Source organism: Anoplopoma fimbria, chromosome 19, assembly GCF_027596085.1.
Source record: "Anoplopoma fimbria isolate UVic2021 breed Golden Eagle Sablefish chromosome 19, Afim_UVic_2022, whole genome shotgun sequence".
NCBI lineage: Eukaryota > Metazoa > Chordata > Actinopteri > Perciformes > Anoplopomatidae > Anoplopoma > Anoplopoma fimbria.
This window is the reverse complement of record NC_072467.1, coordinates 8,994,884-9,015,139: the sequence shown is the minus strand read 5'-3', so window position 1 is coordinate 9,015,139 and position 20,256 is coordinate 8,994,884. Positions and strand designations below refer to the sequence as shown.

General features: G+C 41.2%; 1 protein-coding gene across 1 annotated transcript in view; it reads right to left on the bottom strand.

Annotated features, from left to right (window-relative positions):
* Positions 1–259: 259 nt before the first annotated feature.
* The window catches only part of si:ch211-1e14.1 (UPF0606 protein KIAA1549), a 34,572-nt gene continuing 14,575 nt past the window's right edge, over positions 260–20,256 (bottom strand). Inside the window, exons 3-23 of the mRNA XM_054620690.1 lie at positions 20,112–20,200; positions 19,515–19,674; positions 19,283–19,413; positions 17,871–18,063; positions 17,646–17,705; positions 17,392–17,537; positions 13,961–14,138; positions 12,923–13,107; positions 10,961–11,122; positions 10,474–10,752; positions 9,044–9,270; positions 7,853–7,989; positions 7,035–7,049; positions 6,394–6,599; positions 5,479–5,708; positions 4,857–5,001; positions 4,442–4,765; positions 2,877–2,929; positions 1,973–2,121; positions 1,282–1,436; positions 260–493 (exon numbers count right to left, since the gene is read on the bottom strand). Coding sequence (XP_054476665.1) covers positions 260–493; positions 1,282–1,436; positions 1,973–2,121; positions 2,877–2,929; positions 4,442–4,765; positions 4,857–5,001; positions 5,479–5,708; positions 6,394–6,599; positions 7,035–7,049; positions 7,853–7,989; positions 9,044–9,270; positions 10,474–10,752; positions 10,961–11,122; positions 12,923–13,107; positions 13,961–14,138; positions 17,392–17,537; positions 17,646–17,705; positions 17,871–18,063; positions 19,283–19,413; positions 19,515–19,674; positions 20,112–20,200 — 3,458 coding nt within the window. The remainder of the gene's footprint in view (positions 494–1,281; positions 1,437–1,972; positions 2,122–2,876; positions 2,930–4,441; positions 4,766–4,856; positions 5,002–5,478; positions 5,709–6,393; positions 6,600–7,034; positions 7,050–7,852; positions 7,990–9,043; positions 9,271–10,473; positions 10,753–10,960; positions 11,123–12,922; positions 13,108–13,960; positions 14,139–17,391; positions 17,538–17,645; positions 17,706–17,870; positions 18,064–19,282; positions 19,414–19,514; positions 19,675–20,111; positions 20,201–20,256) is intronic.

Sequence of the window (20,256 nt, the reverse complement as noted above, 5' to 3'; positions counted from 1 at the left end):
ACACTGTCTCTGATTTTACATACTGCAGTTGATCTGATTCTGTACTCTGAATAGTCTAGGAGCTGTATCAACCATCTTGTCCTTCAGTTCTTCAGTTAGAAAATCTCTATTAACCAACTGTTCACTTCAGTTTAGCAGGACTATCTCTCTGCTGTACACCCTCGGGGACTTCCACGGGAAGCAGTTTCTGATTAGGCGAAGCAGGCAGGCAGGGTCAGTGGCATGACTGGTAAGAGCTACGGACTGGAGGCCCGGGGCTTCAGCTGTGGTAGCTGGGCACAGCTGCCTGTTTCTGGGAGAGTCGCAACAGCTCCTCCCTGATGGCCTTGATCAGGGAAGCAGAGGAGTGGGTAGGAGGAGACGTATCCAGGGGAGGTGGGGCTGACAGATATCCTGTGGTGTCCAGGTGGACAGGGGGCGCAGAAGGCTCCCTGATACCACTTCTGGGCGTCTGGAAGACAGAGGAGGACGTGTAGTCAGGACAGTCCAGGAACTGAAGGCAGAAAGGAAGGGCAAAGAGAAGGATAGGGAGAAGTGAAGGAAAACAAATGAGAGGAAAATAGAGGAAACATTTCAAGTGACAGAACTAGAGATTGTGAGAGAAGGGCGATAAATAAAATATAAGCATAACCATACACACACGTTAAAAAAAAGGAGAGAGCATAGGGGATAAGGTTGGCATTACTCTATACTCATGAGAGAAGATCGAAACAAAACATGTCTCTTTTTTTTTTTAAATCTGTTGCTCTCAGTCCCAAGCCCTGTTCGTTTTTACTGAAAATGTTTATTTTTAAGATGGGGTCGCAAATACATAATTTACATTTTTATAAAAAGCTTGGCAATTTCCTTTAACTGATGGGCACTGTTGTTTTTAGCAAACATTACTCAAACCGTATCAAATAGTGCATTTGTCGGGGACTATTTTCAGCCATGGATTGATATACATTTGGTGCAGCAGGGCGGTGTATGTGCTTTTGACTCAGTGCCCATTTTCATAGTAATTAAAGGAAATGTAACCCAGTGCAACAGTGTAGCTAACGGATGTGTTTGTGATGGTTTCTGAACAAACATGGAGCTCTATGGCACAGAGGATTAAGCTACAGCATATCAGGGTTAAGATGCAGCGACAATATTTGTTCTTAGGATCAGTTTGTTGTTAGTTTTTGGTCTTCCCACTGGATTTGTTGACGTGAAGCATACATTTTCTGATTTAATTTCAGGTCAAATTGAACGTAAAACAAGACCTTGGTCTTTACAGAATTAAATCTGTGATTCACTCACTGCATCTTTTTCAGGCTCCGTCCTGGAGAAGTGGTCACCATGGTAGTGGTTCCAGCCGATGCCTCCGTTCTGCCCTGGAGCCGCCCTGACCCCTGCTGGGTAACCATTCATCCGGCTGGACAATCCCACCTGTGTAAGATGATGGAGCTGGGCGCCTACACACACACACACACACACACACACACCAAATCAGAGCTACAGTAACTGACACTCAATCCTCAGCAGCCCCTTTATTATACTTTAATGCAATCACTGCAGTCTGAGAAGCACTATGTCTCTGCTGTGCTGCATTCTGTATAGTAAATGCCAGAATCCATTTCTATTAGAGTAAGTCACATGATGGCAGCAGAATCCCGCCAGCTCCTTCAATATTTTAAGAGAGAGACAAGGCCCTTTCAGTTTGACAGGTTTATGGGTGGATGTGTGTGTCTATTGAGGAGCAGCGCTGTGGCCTACATCCAGAGGTTAACCTAAATAAACTGTGTCTGCAGATGAACACTCTGTATAAGACAACACATTTATCAACCTTCATGTTGTCTTACAATATGAAAAAATATGTTGTACTTAAATGAAGTAGCAAGAAGTGGAAATGAGATTAAGACATATGTTCACATCTGAAACCAGCAGTATTATGAGTCATGAAAACAACTTTGCTGTTTGTGTCTGCCTGTTTGCAAATTTCCACTTGTACCTGTAGTTCCCCCTACTGGTCGCGGTCTGGCAGATGAGGGCAGCTCATCAGCGTAGAGGCCCCTGCTGGAGTACAGGCTGTCTGGCTGGAACTGCTCACTCTGCCCTGCAGTTTCTCCTGGTGGCAGATAGCTCGAGCCAAGGCCCTGCCTGAAACACAAAGAAATGTATTTTTCATTCACTTTGATTTAACGAAACATGTATTTTGACAAATGTTTTGGAATTCTTCTCAGTTGCAGTCTCTACACCATCATATCAACAGTGCTTTAAAAAAGAAAAAAAGGGTAGAAGTGTGTCCAACTTGACAAAAGCAGTGACAACATCAGTGACAGGAGGTGCAGAGGCTCAGAAGATTTCACTGTGAAGACCGATCACCTACACTATGATTAAGTAAACTAATTAAACTAATAAACTGATGTTGCACAATGCGGCATTTAGTATGTGCAAGATGACAGAGCTAGTGGACCGTTCATAATGCGGATTTGTGTGTTTGCATGCATGACCATGCCAACGACCTGATTCAACAGTGTGTTCTACTGTATGTGGTACAAAACTTCAAATTGGTCTCATGCTGTTCACATACTCCTCACTGTTTCACAATTATAAACCATGAGTAGTTGACAGCTGCTGATGATAGATTGGTCTTTTGGTAGCCAGTACAGTGACCACTCCTTGGACCTGATCCATTAATGCAATAAAATAAAGATAACGCCTCCTTTGTTTTCATGAGGTCCAACACACTGGGTGCACCTAAAGTAAAACATTCACACTGGCAAAGTGGTGGAAATCAGGCTGTACTGATCAATAAGAAATCCCTTTGGTGTGGGAACAGGTGAACATCGAAGAGGCATATTATTTATTAATTTATACGTGAATACTCAATTTTCATCGACCTGTCTACTAACCTTGGCGTCAGGCCTTGGACAGGAGGAGGGGACAAGTTCAGATCAGTGAACCTCTGGGGAAGACAAAGAAAGACACACAGTGCTTAGGAGGAAGTGAGCAACAATGGTAATGACAAAGACTGAAAAAAGGCAGATAATCGGTTTTCATTTGTAAAATACTGCAATTAATGCAAAGACAGCTCACAGCGGATGTTGATATTTCTTATAAATGTAAAGCAGTGCTGTGTCTTTTGCTATGTGCAGTACATTTGGGTAGTGGGGCTCACTTCATACACTGTAGTAAACAGTGTTGTTTTTACCAAGCATGGTTTGGTTTGATAGCCTTCTTTTTTACAGCTGACATTTTGCAGCACATTAAAGCACCCGACCTGCAAAAGCAGAACCAGCAAATAGCTTTTTTTATGGCTCCTCCACTCCCCTGTTAAGTTTCTCTGCATATTTGTCACCTTGGTGAACACTGGAGTTGGACTCTATGAGAAAGAGTAATGGAATGATTAATGGATTATTATAGCTGTGAAATGCATTTAAGTACTCATTTTAAGAACGCAAGGGACAAGTTCAGTTACCATAGTGATAATTAAACTATAGGCAAGATAGGAATGTGTGAAGTGTTACTACCATAAAACATTATATCATAACCATTGAACATGATACTTATATTTTTCCATTGAGAGTATGGACAGTAAAATACTGATGAAGTTTTTTTCAACAATCATAATGCTGATGCCTTATTGCTAATCTAATGGACTATAATCTTAATTTAATTTGAGCTCTGTCTGTTCTACCTTTCAGTGTGAATTTCAAAGAAGGTGATATGCAATAGATAACTACTAGAAACTTTGTCTCATGGCAGTTGCACCCAAAACTTGAAACACTATGAGCAGTGTTTGGTACATGCACAGTATTATAGGTTAAATGCAACATTGCATAAAAAGGTCTTTGTATGGTGATGATTTGCAAAGACTTATCTTCCAAAAACAGACAAAATATAGTACAAGTGCAAAAACAAATACAAACAATCATCTTATTATTCCAGCAGCCTTCAGGGTAGGTATATGACTGTACCGTCTTTGAAACCAGCCGACACTAACAGGAGCTGATGCAGATCATGCATATGCGGGATATATTCCTGTAGAGTCTTAGGAGTTGTAGATAGCTGACGGGGGTTGTAAGGTCGCAGCTTCGTGGGGGCGACAGATGGAGGAATACTTAACTGATTAGTGTGCTAAGAGGACACGATTAAACATGAAGCTATAGGCCTCACACTGAGAATGAGCTGTAAAAACCTTTAGAAAGGGAGGATATAGTGAATACAAAGGATTTTACATGTGTATCTCTACTGTTTTGCTGTTCTGTTATTACACGTTTTAACAGGGAGCTGATCACGCAATACATTTTATAGGAACTTATACTAGTAAAAGCGTAGATTCAAAGGCAAACCATTTTCTGCTAACACATATTTTTGTTCAGTGTAACGTGAAAGCAGCATGATTTGACGTTGACTGAATGTTTAATTCTCTATCAAAGATATCCTGTAGATTTAAGAGCCAGCGATGGCTACTTACACCAGGGAAAGGACCGAGACCCTGGTAAGAGGGACCCCAGGGTCTGGAGCCACGGCCTGGAGGGCTGGAGACAGGCGGGTTGGTGTTGACCCCGGGGAGAGTGATCCCTGCTGTGCTGCCCTGAGAGGTGGGCGACACTAGGGCAAAGGCATCGTCCAGCAGGGAGTGCATCTGCTGCCGCGCCTCCTCAATGGACGGCTGTGGAGGCATGTAGGGGGGTGGGGGAGGGGCATGGCCTGGAGGAGAGGAAGCGGGACCCATGAAGACGTCATCGGTGGGGGAGGGGCTCCCGTGAGGGGATCCTGGACCTTGGTCAGGGTCCGACTGGAATAAACACGACACATTTACAGGCGGTTAGAGGATAAACTGTATTTGTAAGAGTGTACACATGTCATTATTCTCCTGTACTACTCACTACGTAGGCCACGTTGTTGACTCCGGGACACTTTCTGTAAACAGCATCAGTGTCTTCGGTGATGAGGTGGTCTTTGTCTGCCTCCATTAGGCCTCCATTTAGCTGGCCCTTCATTCTCTGTTTGGGAGAGCGCCTACCACGACCGCTGAGGAACAAGTGAAGAAATGTTAATGAATCCATATATTTGTACTTTTTGTAACGTTAGCTAGATCAGTGGTGCTAGGAAAGCAATAAGTATGGGTAAGCTTCCTTCTGCACAGTGATACGGTTGGCGGTTTTACTTCGTAAGGAAGACAATAGTTCCTACATGAACCTGCTCACAACAAGGTCTGTGGATAATCTTGAGTTACCGGGTCATTATTTCTTCCCCAAGCCAAGTGCCACGTAGTCCCATTATATTTGAGAGAAGGCAGACATATTTACAATCAATATCTCCCAAACTAGGCCATATATTGTAAACTCACACCAAAACAATATAGATTGATAAATCCTATAGCATATAAGAATAAACGTAAGCGTAAAAATAAGCCAGGCTAGATGTAAAATGTAGTCAGCCCTACAAACCCATATACACATATCAACTTGTCCAGCACAAAAACCAAACAAGTGCAATGACCCAAACCTTTTCTTGGATTCCATGTAGATGGGGGGCATCTGGGCATCCGGGTCCAGGATCTTATCGATCTGTAACTGTGCTTTCTGATAGATGCGATCCGGGTCCTTCGCATCTCCGGGGCCATTCGTCATGTCATCCATAGTGGGGAAGTCGTAGTGGCCCTTCCTCTTGGCACGCAGACGTATCTTGTTACGGTGGTGCTCGATCTCTGACTTGTGCCTCAATGCTACCTGGATCTGAGGAGACAAATAACTCATTAGACACAAGAAGACTTCAACAAGCATGATATTTATCTACGTAGAGTACACACCTTTAGTGACGAATCACAAGAACTACAGCAGCATCAGAAAATGAATAATCTAATGTGTATTTTAACCAGTATATTATATATTCTGAAGGACATGAAATGCTGTCTTCTACTCCTGTTAGATCTTCTGTATCAAACTAATAAAAGTAATTAAAATCTTTGATTTCTCTGTACCTCACAAGGAGCCAATTTGGGCTTGAAATATTGTAATTTGCCTTTGTATTAAAGAAGAATATTAAACAGGAGCAGATGATAGTGTTGCCAGTCCTTTGGGGGATGATTCACAATGAGTGTTCTGCATTGTTCCAATGTGGTTGCACTAGTTTGATGAATTTTCTAGAAATACATTTCCAAATGCGCTAATGTTATTGTTTTGTTTGTAATTTTCTTTTTGTGTTACAAATGGGCTACATATGCATTTCGCTGTGCATCCTTGTGTTGCATTATGACAATAAATGATCATTGAATAATGCCCCAGCACTATCAATACAAAGCCACTCGACTCAAGAACATTCTTAAATCGTCCCTCCACATTAGTAGATTGACTTTTGAATTACTCTATTTGCTAAAAAAAAGATCAGTTTTTGCCAGCAAGGAAGTCAGAAGAGCAAAACCTCTTTGTTGATTTGGTTGGTGTCAGACAGTTTTCCGTTGATGGGTGGGCTGTACAGCGGTGGGACAGGCATGGGCTGCATGGCGATAAGCTGGATTTTATTGGGGAGTCTCCTGCTTGCATCTGTGGCACGAGACATCCGATCAACATGTTCAAAGATGGAGGCTGAGGACAGCTGCTCATTTGTACCATTCATAGGAGGAGGACCTGAGGAAGGAAGAAAGAAAGTAGAAAAAAAATGGAGGTCATAACTCAGTCAGCTCAGTGTCGTCATTGCAAGTCTAAATGCTATGACGGCTAAGATCTGTACCAAAACTTGAACCTTTTATCTAACTGACATGACTATATTTGAAATATGGCTTGTAACAAAAATGTGGAGTTAATGTTTCCGCCGGTGACATGAAATGAACACTGATTTCTATTTCCAAAAGCTAAACTTCATTTCAAACAATGGCGTTGCCTTTGTTTGTGAAGTTGATTCTCTCTTCACTGTGACTGACAGCTCAGCAGGCAGTGATGGATGATGAGAGCAAGCCGAGCACAAAACTACCACAGAAACAAACAGACAACACACAGACACAGCTACTGGAGGTCAAGCCTGAGGTCTATGGAGACACAGAGGGAAGGAGGACAAACTCTTACCAATTCTATTCTTGCCTGCAGACCGAAATAGAAAGGGAAAATAGTTTTATTGAAGAGAAGGAGATCAAATAAAAGCACCAAAGATAGAAGTGGTCACTGTATACTGACAATACAAATGAAAAAGAGCCTAGTGGATTTAGGTCTGATCACCCAGAGAAGAAGGGAATCAGCTGCCTCTGATGAGCACAGGCTGGATGAGCAGAAAGAAAGACGGTACATTACATAGTACAGAGTGTCTTATATACAACCCACTTCTAAACATTGTAGCAGAGCATATACAGTCTCAGGCAGAGATTTATCAATAACAAAACAGACCATTCCTCTGTGGGTGAGTCAGGCTACAGTCTGTGTGCCTGAATGCCTCTGGCTCTAGCACGTAGACTCTGACTGGCATTGCAGGCTTGAATCTATCAACAGGCTGTCAGATAGAGTAAGTTCAGCTATTTTTCCCCTCCTATTCCTCTCTCTCTCTCTCTCTCTCTCTCTCTCTCTCTCTCTCTGGACTTCTTTCGACCTTCAGATAGAGTTCCTACCAGGTGTTTCTTTTACCTTCACTGTTCCTCTCTGTAATCTTTATGTCACTGCTTGGGTTGAAGCTGCACTTTTCCTCGGTCTTACTCTGCTTCCCCTTTTTTCACCCTTTTAAAGTCTCCCCTGCCCTTAATGTGGCCCTCTTGTCAATCAAACCATGCCGGCTGGAGTTGGCCTCTTTTTTTGTCCCTTTATGTCTGCCCCAATCCCTCCGCATTCCCCTCCCCCCCCTCGTGTTCGCTCTCTGTGTTTGGAGGAGTGTTGTGAGTGTTGCTAAGGCTACTTGCCATTTAAAACATTGATGGGGACCTTACGGGTCTGCTTGCTGTCGTTGGGCGTGGCGTGGGCTCTCGAGTTCTCCTCAGTTGATTCACGCTCGCTGGAACGGTCACTTACCACAGAGTCACCGTCAGACGGCGAGATCCTACCAGGAACACACACACACACACACACACACACACACACACACACACACACACACACTTCTTACATAAATAATAGAAGCCCAAGAGCACACTAACATGTTGAAATGCCATGCATAATCGAAAATAACGCTTTTCCAGAAAGATAAAAGCTGAGGAGACTTCTAAGAAATGCTAATATGATTTGAAGTTTGTAGTGCCACATGCTAGAAAGTACTTCCACTGACGGAATTATTAAATTCTTGATGAATTTGTCGTGGCCGGCTATGAAGTGAGGAGAAACAAAGAATATCAATCCCCCACTCAAAAACCATGCCATTGAAATGGACATTATTAATGAAGACAGAAGTTAATGCATCATGTCTGTTATATATAACCACAGCAGTTACCGTTCTGGGAGATGCTGGTAATGATGCACATACTGATTTACGTTATCATTACAATTATCACAAGAACTGTAAACATCATGTAAATATAATAAGTGTATATCAATTTAAAATTCTTGAAATAGGGCAAAATTAAATCTGCAAACAACAGAAAGAGGTTTATACCTAAAATTGATATACTGTAAGTAATATAGACAGTCTGTCAGAGGGAATGCAGACCACTAGATGTCTAGAGCATCAATAATTGATCGGACGATCTGTCAAAAGCTTTTTGTCAGGTTGAATGACTGACTGAGGTGGGTGGAAAATCAGAGCGATGGGGTAAAAACACAAAAACATCCTGTTAAATGTCTAAATAAATATCTCAGTATATTCATAGTGTAGAGGATTTAACAAAGAAAACACATTTCTCTGATTAAAACAAGTGTTTTGATGAGGTGAGAAAAACTATTAGTAATCTGGTGACTATTAGGGAAAAAACACCACACAAAAATGGACTAGTAATGCTAATCTGTTTACTGTTGTTGTGTACTTTATGACAGCATAACTAATGCAGACATAACCTAATGTCATTTAATGTTCTAATTTCTTCATATTCATTTTAACTGAATATTAACTGTTTTTGGAGTCTAAGTTGCTCCTCCTTCCCTGTACCACGAGCAGCACTGACCTTTCTCGTCTTCGACCACTGCGGGACGCCTTGGTGGAGGTTTTGGACATGGGTGTGGGGATCTCCCCGTTCTCAGATGGACTGAGGCCATCTTTAAGGGACAGGGGGAGGGGCCCAGGGCCCGGCCCCGACGGGACAGACTCCTGGATCACCATGACATCATCCTTACTGTGCTGGCCAAGGTGCAGCTTGGCAAAGTCAAATCCTTTCACACTGGGAGCCTGCAGCTGAGGACAGAGGCAGAGGAGGAGGAGAGAGAGGAGGAATATTCAGTTTCAGGACATAGGAAAAGGAAATAAAGTCGAAGAGCCATATAGTAGAAGTTACATAGGACAGAGAGCGTGTCATCATCTTTAAGTGGAATCATTTCAATATGACACTTTGGCATCATGACACTAACCTGGAAATCCAATCAATCCATCCATCAGATAAAAAGAATCGCATTGGTCAAATCAAATTATACAGCTTGAATTGTCACCCACTCCTATTTCCATTAAAAATGTGCAGCAAATATAAGACACAAATACACATTTTGAGCACATCATTTAACTGAATGATGAATAAATGTTCAGAAAGAAGACTCAGACAGACATTAATGAATAAAAGAAAGAATATTAAAAAGAGGGACAGGGAGAGATGTGGGGAAACACTGAGCTGCTTGCTTTCCTTCGAGGCGGTGGGGGATGGAGGCAGAAGATTGAAGCAGTGAGACTATTTGAGTCTAAAGCCCTCGGTACTATCCAACAGCAAAAGAGTAAACAGAGGATGTCAGACCTTAGAATCTGTGCTTGCAGTATGTGAACCTTTTTTATTTTTTTGCCCCAACACATAGAGAAGAGTGACATGACATATTCCTGTTAATTCTCTGAAATATATGTACACTCCCTGACTTTTTTGATGCAAAATGCCTGCCTCAGAAGAGGCTTGTTGGTATAAAACTGCTAATCTAGTGTGATGCTTGCCAGTATGAAACTGCTAATCCTGAGAGAGAGAATATGTTTGTGTGTGCAGCTCTCCGCAGCATATAAACAAGGCCACTCTTTGAGGGGGAAAGGATTCAGAAAGCTGCAGCTGACGTAGTTAAAGCTGTTTCATTAAAATTAACACTGAGACTGAATTAGAAAAAAACCACAGCTAGTGACATCCCCCATCTATTCACTAATTAACACTCAGTCTGGTCTGATGGAAAAGTGGGTAATCACTTACAACAAACAGTTGAAACATGTAAAACAACGTTAATTAATCTACTACTTCTCAACACAGTGATCTGGTCTTTTTAATCAGGATCTATAGACTATAAAGACAGCCAAATCCACCATAATCTGTAATACTGGATTTTCTGTGTCTGGACATGATAACCGGGTAAAGCAGGATCCTAATGTCTATTAGCGCAAACAAGCACGAGTATCTATGACTACTGAACAATATACCTCGTCCTTGGCTCTCCTCCCTTTAGTTGATACTTTCATTTTGTCTTCTTTCTTCGTCACCCCAGTTTTCATTATCATTGCTTTGCTCTCTTGTCTTTTTTGTTCTTCTTGTTCAACTCCTTTCTTTTGAAATTTCTCCTTTTCCTCATCTTTGTCTTCTTCCTCCTCCTCCTCCTCCTCCTCTAATTCTTCTTCCTCTTCTTCTTCTTCCTCTTCCTCCTCTTCTTCTTCCTCCTCACTGCTCATTGTCCCTTTGCTCTTTGGAAGAGCTACTGGTGTCTAAGCAGAAGCAATGGTGGATAGCATAAATATTTCTAGTGATGCTATTTTATCTGTGTCTGACATGTCCAAAATTCAAAACCAAGACTATGAACTATAGATTTCTGTGTTGTTCTTCATATAAATCTGCACTACTTAAACAACTACAAACACACATCAACTAGGTCCCTTCTACATCTTCTAGAAACCACCAGACACTGCTATGTACCTTCCCTCTTTTAACCTCCTCCTCCTCCTCCTCCTCTTCTTCATACTCCTCTTCTTCTTCCTCATACTCCCCCTCTTCCTCCTCACTAAAATCTATATTCTTTTTAGTGGGAGGAAGAGTCTGCTGAAGAGAGGTCCTTGATTCTCTGAAGGAGGTAGTAGGCTGAGAGAAGGGGAATGGTGTTGAGTGACAGATGATTGTGTTAAGCAGAGAGGGACGGCTAAGTGATAGTTACTTCAGCACATCAGATTCGGCGCATTAACTCAATTTGGAGGGTTAAGTTCACAGCTCAACCCAATATTAAAAAAATTTAAGTGGAGGGAAATGAAAGCCAGACACAGACAGAACGATCAGTCAGGAAGCTGAAATATACATAAGCAAACCTCCACAACAGGCCAGTTGTAACTCTGCATACAAAAATATCTATTTGAGTCGACGACATCTGATTCAATGATGAAGGAGAGTTGGACTTGACTGCAAAGCGTATGCTGAGAAAACGCTGCAGGTGTGCGCTAAACAGACTGAGATCCAGTAACCCCTGTTCTCCGTCACATTAATGTTACTATCAAAACTAAAAGCCACTTTTAAACTCTATCGCAAATTAAGAATTTAGATTATAAAACAAACACTTCATGACAGCTTGGCTTTTAAAGCTTTGGGCTAGCTTTAGGCATTCGTATTGCCTTCAAGTATCACAATAAATTAGCATTGTTTTTTTGTATACAGTTCGTTGAATGCAAACCAGAACATAATTCAGTGTCACATAACCCTTTCTTGGTTTTTGATTCTCTGGTACACTTGAGCCTGTTTCTCTCAAAGTGAACTGATATGTTCTCATCAAAGACTATTTTGCCCATCATTTCATTGTTGTATAAAAACATTTTGTTCATAAGGATGTTCTGTATGAGGGACCTCAAAGTGCAGAGGAAATCTCTTGTGTCTATTAACTTTAGGGCAAAAGGGTCGTGTACTTTTAAGTACCAGAGAGGCAATACTAAGACAGAAAAACAGCCTCTTCAAGTCAAGGCAGAAAGGAAAGAGAAGTTTTTCAACTGTCACAATTGAAAATAAATTGGGACAAGAGGGAACTGAAGGGCAGGGTTGTTGGTGCTTTAAGTAAAAGAGTATGTAAGAAAATATCAAAAAAGATTCGAATAAAATAAAAGAGCAGCCAAGGCCCATTAAATGCACTAACAGCATCAGGACTTCTAATCCAGTCTCTCTCATAAATTTTTTAATCATCCTATCCAAAAGAAGAAATGATGAGGTCCATGGTCTGCACAGTCCTACAGCACATTCATGGCAATGACTGATACACCTAATTAATTAGAAGTTAATTTGAATTTAACTTTCTGCCTTGAATCTTTCTATGCAGAACACAGTAATGTTTGGAAAACTGGTTTTGTCCATTGACATAACACAACCTAATAGTGTGTTATCTGTTATCTGTACCCGGTCAGACCCACAAACTCCCAAATTTATGCATTATGGTAGCACAATGTCAAGACTGAGGTTTGAGACAAGAAGACTTAAGCGCAGCGGCTTGCAGTGTGTTTGTGTTTGAGAGAGAGAGAGAGAGAGAGAGAGAGAGAGAGACATGGAGAAATTGGACTTTTGCATGCAATGTTTCTTTAAGTAAGTAAGTAATATATATTAATTGTATATATGTATATGTAACTTACTTGCTTTGTCACTTTTCGACCTGCCCACCCTAACCCGTGATATTTACTAGTAAGCTCCGCCAGAACCACCGTGGTTGACCCGTGCATCACTACAACCTAATATATCACCTTTAATACATATATCAGCAGTGTATATGCAGCCAGGTAACTTCAAGGGTGACTGTGGTGACAAATACTGTCAACTTAAATATGTCAAATATGGAATTTAAAAGAATGAACTGTAGATCTGAAAAGACTTTGAAATACAGACACGATGAATTCAGACGTGAAGTAGCTCTACCTTCTGTCTCTGCTGGATGGAGGTCATGGCGTCTGGCTGGAACTCCAGCTTGTCTGTTCGACACAGTTTCCAGTACAGGATGGAAATAATGATGATGACAACGATGAGTGGAATCACAACCCCAATGACGATCCACGTGTTGGTGTTCTCAGCGTCAGAAGGTGCTGACGCCACCTTCTCTACAGCTATAGAAAAAGACATGGAGAGAGTAAGAGAGAGGTTTGAGTTCTAAGCTCAGGCTTCAGACACAAACATGCAGCATATTGAGTCATTTCATTTGTGTATGTGGTTCAATATCTCAAGCATATCCCTTTGTTGCCCTGAGAAGGCAAAGCTAAACATGCAGTATGGTTGGCTCTTCTCTCAGTGCTGTAATCTTTAACGCACACCTTCATTAGTTTTAATTAACACTCATTGCGTCCCTTGGGAAAGTACCGTAAGAGAACACAGTCAGCACAGAGACAGAACTCCCTTGAGGGGCTTGCATTAGGCCTTCTTCCTTTGTTTAGATTCTTAATGAGGAAGACAGGCTTTTGCTACAGCGTGTAGAAAGGAAGGTAATTAGCTCAAATGTTACTATAAACATACAAAGGAACACACGGAGCCAGCAGCTAGCTTGTGTTCGTTTTAATTACTCATAAGGAGCTTGTGAACAATCCAGTCCGTTCTCTTTCTCTTTGTATCCCTCTGTTCCAACTCTGTTAGGTGCAACTAGACCGCGAAAAGTAACTTTGCCGAGTTCAATTCACATCAAAACGAAGCAAAAACAATCCCTGCAGTATAGCGTATGTAAAGACATAAAACAACAAAACAACAATTGCAATCTTTTTTGTTTATAATAACAGGTAAAAAACATGATTTGAATTCCATACCAGCACTCAGGACTCAGTGTCTTGCTCTAGGACACTTTGACAACATGGATACTTGCAGACATGGGAGCTCAAATTGAATTTGTCCATGTCAAGGACCATCTTTTTAATCACTACATCACTCTGCTGCCCTTGGTAGTCAGTTATCTAATATACAAGTGGTACTCACGCTGTGCCAAAATGCCCTGGACACGATATCCCAAGACGATGGCAGCCCTTTGAACGTCCAGGCTGTTGAGTAGGTTGGCTGTTTGAGCTGCAGGCATCCTCTGACCACTAGGATCCTCCACGAAATACACTACCTCCAAGGGATGGTCCGCACCCTCCAGCCGGCTCGCACTTACAACCTGGGAGGAGGAAAAAGGGAGAAAAGCACAGTGTGTTTCATACGTCCATCCATTGTTTTCAACTGTTCAGATGAAGTGAGAGTCAGAGAGATTTAAAAAATACCTTTAAACAAATGGACATTTATAAAATCACAGGTTTTTTTTAACAAATTTTCCAATACCTAATAAGAAGTGAGGTCACCATTGTCTATAGAGCAACTTTAATCCAAGTTTCAATACTGTTACGCAAGTCCTGAGCTGTTTGTTGTTTCTGTTGCGGTTTTTACCATGTAAAGTGCTTTTGAGTACCTTTTAGGGCGCTTAACAAATAAAATGTATCATTATTATTATTTATGTCATTATTATTGTTATTATTATTATTATTATTATTATTAGTGTTGAGCTTATGGAGTATTAATACTTTGTGGTTAGAGTGATAGAGATCAGTTTCCCAAAAATTTCAGGATGCTTGAATCTGACAATCGGTTTGTTAATTAATTTGTTTGGGGGCATTAGTACCTTGGATTCATAAAGACAATTCCCTTGTTTGACAGGACACATTGTCTTGTATGTGGAAAGGATGCAAAAGCCCGGTATACCTGTTGGCTGTCTTACAATTATAAAAAAAAACAATCACCAGGCCTACGAGATGGCTGCCGGTACTGTCCACAAATCTTTTTAAACAGTTGGCAGACATCATGACATCTTATCACTTTTTCCAAACATTAACATGTCCAGATGTAGAATAAACGCTGAAGGCACTCAATAAACCTAACTACTTATACACATTGCTCAGGGACACAAGTTTGAATTCCTCTTTGTTTGTGGTTTTTGAGGGGTTTTATTATTAGATATTTGTTATCACTTACTTCTAACTTAAAGAACACACACACAGCAAGGTGCAGCTAGTTCCCGTTTGTTGTCATAAAATAAATATAAAATACTTTTTTTCCCTCTGCAGAATTTGTAGCTAATAAACAGTGCTCAAGCAGCTGGAAATAGTGGTTCCAAAAATGAACAAAGGGTTCATAGAAGATGAGGCACTGCACTGTCGACATTAAAAATGTAAACTCTGATGAAGACCATAATGAGCGAAGTGTCCCACTTTTAATAAAAAAGATGACTTTTTAGAGAGCGTGGTGCTTCATTTTCTATAGCATTCTGTGACGTTAATCACTTTTAGAATTTTTGTGACTGCAGAAACCAAAATTCAGACACCAACTATTTGGCTACCTTAGCTGCCATATGATGTAGTGAAACGTGTTATATAATCCGCTGATAAAACATCAAAGTGAAACTACATATTCAAGAATTCTCTCACATGTCTTCAGGAACAGAAATAACTATTTTAATTATATTGGATGTATTTGTATGTATTGTAGACCCCTTTAACTTAACTTGCCTGTGTAGCTGTTATTACAATTGCTGCATGGCATTTTACATGAGGTGTTTCCATTATTTTGTCTATTGTCTCTATGTACAAAAAGAATCTGCAATCTTTGACAAAAACACACGTGAAATATTGGCTCTCTTTCTGTTTCCACATTAGAGTATTCATTGTTTGAATATTTTTCCATGTTGTTTAATATGTCTGTGTGTGTGTGTGTGTGTGTGTGTGTGTGTGTGTGTGTGTGTGTGTGTGTGTGTGTGTGTGTGTGTGTGTGTGTGTGTGTGTGTGTGTGTGTGTGTGTGAGGTCTCCCTCCGGGTGCCCTGAGGCGCAGCACAGTCTGCTGTCTGCATTACTGGAAAGAGTAAAGCGCAGGTCATGCCTGGCCTGACACAGAAAAGCGGCGGGGCAGGCTCTCTAATCCAGTCCATGCATGGTTATTAGAGTGGAAAGACGGCAGGGTGAATGGGCGTTATTGCACGACCCCAATTCAACCTCCTCTTTTATCCCTCTAGGCAGACTCATAAGGTATTCTCAAAGGTGACAACACCACACTGATTCTGTCAAATCCTGTCTAGGGCATCTATTTGAGATAGTGTGTGTGTGTGTGTGTGTGTGTGTGTGTGTGTGTGTGTGTGTGTGTGTGTGTGTGTGTGTGTTGTGTGTGCGTGTGTGTGTGTTTGTGCAAGAGAGCGAGATAAAGGATTCTTCTGAAGTTTAGACGCTCAGTCTGAGTCACTTCACTCTCATTATGTTCAACAGACACTAAAAGATGAGTGTCTTTGAGATGCAAAATAAAAGGCTACAAAGAACACAAACACATAAGGCTTCTATGTATAATATATTCATATTTGAAAGATAGAAGGGATGCCAAAGTCTAAAATTAGAGACCCTATCTTAGCACAGAGACAGGTATGAAAGTTTCGTCACCAATATCGGCTTCTGTTTAAATAAATTGCTCTGTGGGTTTTATGGAGACAAAGATGCAGGAGGCAAAAAACTCAGCCAAAAATGATACTTATCACTCTGACAGCCCCCCTGTTTAAAGACCACCGTATGAGCTTAGACTTTATGAGGTCAGCTCAAATATGCATCTTTCGTCTCCCATAACAAGTCTCTTTTATCTGAGCTTTTAGCTCTCCCTGTTCCTCTGATTTCTAAATATTTTACCTACCCATGTCTCCGTATCTCTACCTCCATAATGTCTAACCTCTCAACAACAGAGACACACTCTTAATCATCCCAACTGCAGGATACCGACAGAGAAAGGGAAACAATTAATAATTGATCTGCTCTTAGCAACTCTGTGGCTCACAGGAGACATCAAGTAACAGGACTGGAGAAATGAGGAAGAGGAGAAAAAAAACAAGGACTCATGAGGTTGTGGTCTTTGAGTGGCTTGCCCCTGGGCTGAATTGGATGCTGTTGCCATGGAGACAGAGCACCATCCTGTCCCCTCAGAGATGAGCTAAGCAGGTGCGGAGCGAACCCACAAAAGAAAGTGCCTGATTAGTAAAGCAGTAGAGCTTTCACTGGTTACAAACACTGCAGCGCTCACATAATGAGCCCTCAGTACTGAAGGCAAGTTAGTTTGAGAGAGCTTGCATCAGGGAATAATGATATAAAAAGTTCAAGGAAGGAAGCTTTTACAAGATTTAGTGAGTAATCCTTTAACAAACCTCCTGTTAAAGAGTTTTGAAAGTTTTGGGTCATAAACAAGAAATTCAACTAGTTTTTCTTTTGTATACTTTGAAGAGAAAGGACACAACCATAATCATAAACGGTCTAATGAGTTTTTCGAATTTGTTGTCTTCTCCAAAGGCCATCCAGCTGTGAAAACAACCACTGAGTACAGTATTGAATAAATATATAGAAAGATGCAGTACCTGAACACTGCTGTTGCCTATAAGGGTAGCTCTCCTAACACGTCTGATTAATCCAGTTGCCTCCCCGAGTAACATGGCCACCCGGCGCTCCATGTTGGCCTGGAAGGTCCTCTCACCCACTTTCTGGTCCAGCACACCCAGGAGCACTGTGTAAACACACAGCAAGAACAATCATTTAGAGAATCAGCACAAATGGTCTCACATTTAAGTAGCTGTAGCAGCTTTTCACCATGAAATGAACTGAAACCAGGTACCTGTTCTAACCCAGGAGGAGCGAAGCAACTGGCTGGTATTCAACTCTGGATAATGGAAAGCTGTGAAAAGAAGTACAAAATGAGGTAAGGGCAGATTAAGGTTTTTACAAAAGATCAGTGTTGTTGATCAGAATCAGAAAACAATCAAAAAACATCAGTTATAACAGTAAAGGTCACATAGTGGAAATAGTTCAAATATAGAGAAGACAACTCTGTGGTACTCACGCTCAGCAATCTGCAGTACAGGAAAGCCCATGTAATAGCTGAATTCCACCATTGTGAGCTTCATCAGAGCATTGCTGACCTCTGACCCCACCAGATAACCCCTTGAACCGTGCACTGTGAAGGTCAAGTCCACTGGTTGTCTCACCAGTCTTTGTTCCTGATATTTAGGAGCAGCCATGGTGATGTTCACAATCTAAAACACAATTAGACAGAGATGTACTGCTCAGCGGCCGGACGATTACACAACAGAACGTAAGAAATATTTTCCAATCTGATGCTGAAGTAGTTCCTGGAAAAGCTTGTTTGCCTCTTTAAGAGTTAAAATGAAGTTCTCAATCTGAAAACCATTAGATTCAGTGATTGGAAAGTCAAACACAAAATTGAGCAGTGTGGCCAGGGGCACAGTATGCTAGTTGTCCATAAAACATTTCCATGCTGTAAAAAAAATAAATGCTTGATTTCATACTTAAATTCATTCCAAATTAAAGGCTATAATACAGGCATCAGTGTAATAGGATTACACAAAACTCACCGAAGCCAAAGTAACTACATAGCCAAATAAGCTCTTTATTAACAAACAGTAAGCTTCTTTAAAGTACAAGGATTCAAGTGAAGTGTCCTGGAGTTTTGTTCATCAGTGATGGGTTAGATGGACTTTGAGGTTGGAAGGATTATTGGTGTGGACAGTCGGAGTACAAAAAGAGCTGAGTTTCAAGGTGCCTAAGGTCATAACATCTGTGTAGTGACCTGAAAGACTAAGATTGTGGATATAGCTGGCAAAAATAAGCTTCCTTTGAAAAGTGTCTGTGCCCGCAGGGTGCTAGGACATCCAAAGGAACCTTGTAGTAGAATAGACTCTCTTTTGTGTTGGGAGGAGCAGAATGAGGTTTTCTGGGCATCTTATCAGGATTAAATCCAACAAAAAATAAAGAATATGGATGGTGAGAGGGATGTCTGGGCTACTATGCTTTCCATGCTGATATCGCCAACCAGACCCTTAATGAATCATTGAAAATCGATAGATTGATATATTGAGCATGAATCTAATTTTGTCAGAGCAAACTAGTAATTTCTTTTGCAGCAATCCAAGTCATTAACTGGTGAAGTGACTGGAGGCGGTCTGGAGTGAGCTCAGTCAGCAAATCTTGCCCAAATAACTAGATTTGCTGACTGAGCTCACAGATGCTGACTGAGCTCACAGATGTTTTTCTTTTTTTTATGACAAAACAACAGCTTTGAAAATCATTTTTCAGACAGACTGATAAAACAATATGTTCCGTAAAGCTACACCTCCCACTGGAGGGCTAATATTCAGAGGGCTCAAGATTATGGTCACGCATCCTCATGAAAACATCTCAGTGAAATGCAACAGCGAGGCTAATCATGCTAACCTGCTTGCTGGTCCCACTCACCTGCACTGTGAAGTTGGTTGACTCCTTTGAGCGCCTACGCACTTCTGCAAAGGCCATGGTCAAACCTTTCTCCATGCTCTCACTAAAGTTGCAGAACCGCACGTCTATGTGACCGGGAACAAACTGCAGCACTGTACGGAGTAAAGACACGGGGGGTTTTAGATCAGGTTTAAAAACGAAAGGTTTTCACATAAAATTAAAAATCTTGACAGCTTGTTGAAAGGTCATTTACCTGTGTGGACTTGATATTTACGGTCTGGTGTTATCCAGTTGGGAGACAGAGACAGGAAGCGGCGTCCAGACCTTCGCAGAGCATTGATGACAGATATGGCTGTGTACACCACTGGACCAGACACCACCCGAAACACAAACTTTGGTGGGGGATCCACAACCTTCAGAGACAAAGCAAGAATATATGACATAGTCAAAGCCCTCATTGGAGTAAATCAGCTAGTGTTTTTGAAAGGTCATGGTGGTCTTGTGGATTTTGATGTGACTACTCCTGCGGTTTGTTTATCACAGAACCGCTGATAAAATACTCAGGAAGTAGTCTGGCCTTCACGGTTCATCTGCACCGCTGTAACATACACACACTCACAAATACAGTAGATCTATATTCACACAACATTCACACAGGAAAACAACATACACGCATATTGTATGCGAAGACCTTTACACGACCATCCACCTCAGAATCACTGTAATACTAATAGGATCTCTTTTACATAAAACTGTGCCTATGTTGCCCCTAAATGTCCTTCTTAATTGCCAAAAGAAGGGTAACATCTTGCCTAATTTACCTAAAATGAACCGAATATCTTAAATGTACCTGCAGCTCCATAGATTTGTTGTATTCCCCTTTCAGTATGTCTCTCACTTGAGATTTGGCATATCCAACAGTGGCCCCCGAAGGAAAACCTTAAGAAGAAAGCATAAGCATGTTATCTTGGCTTATTCTATTATAGTTCTCATAA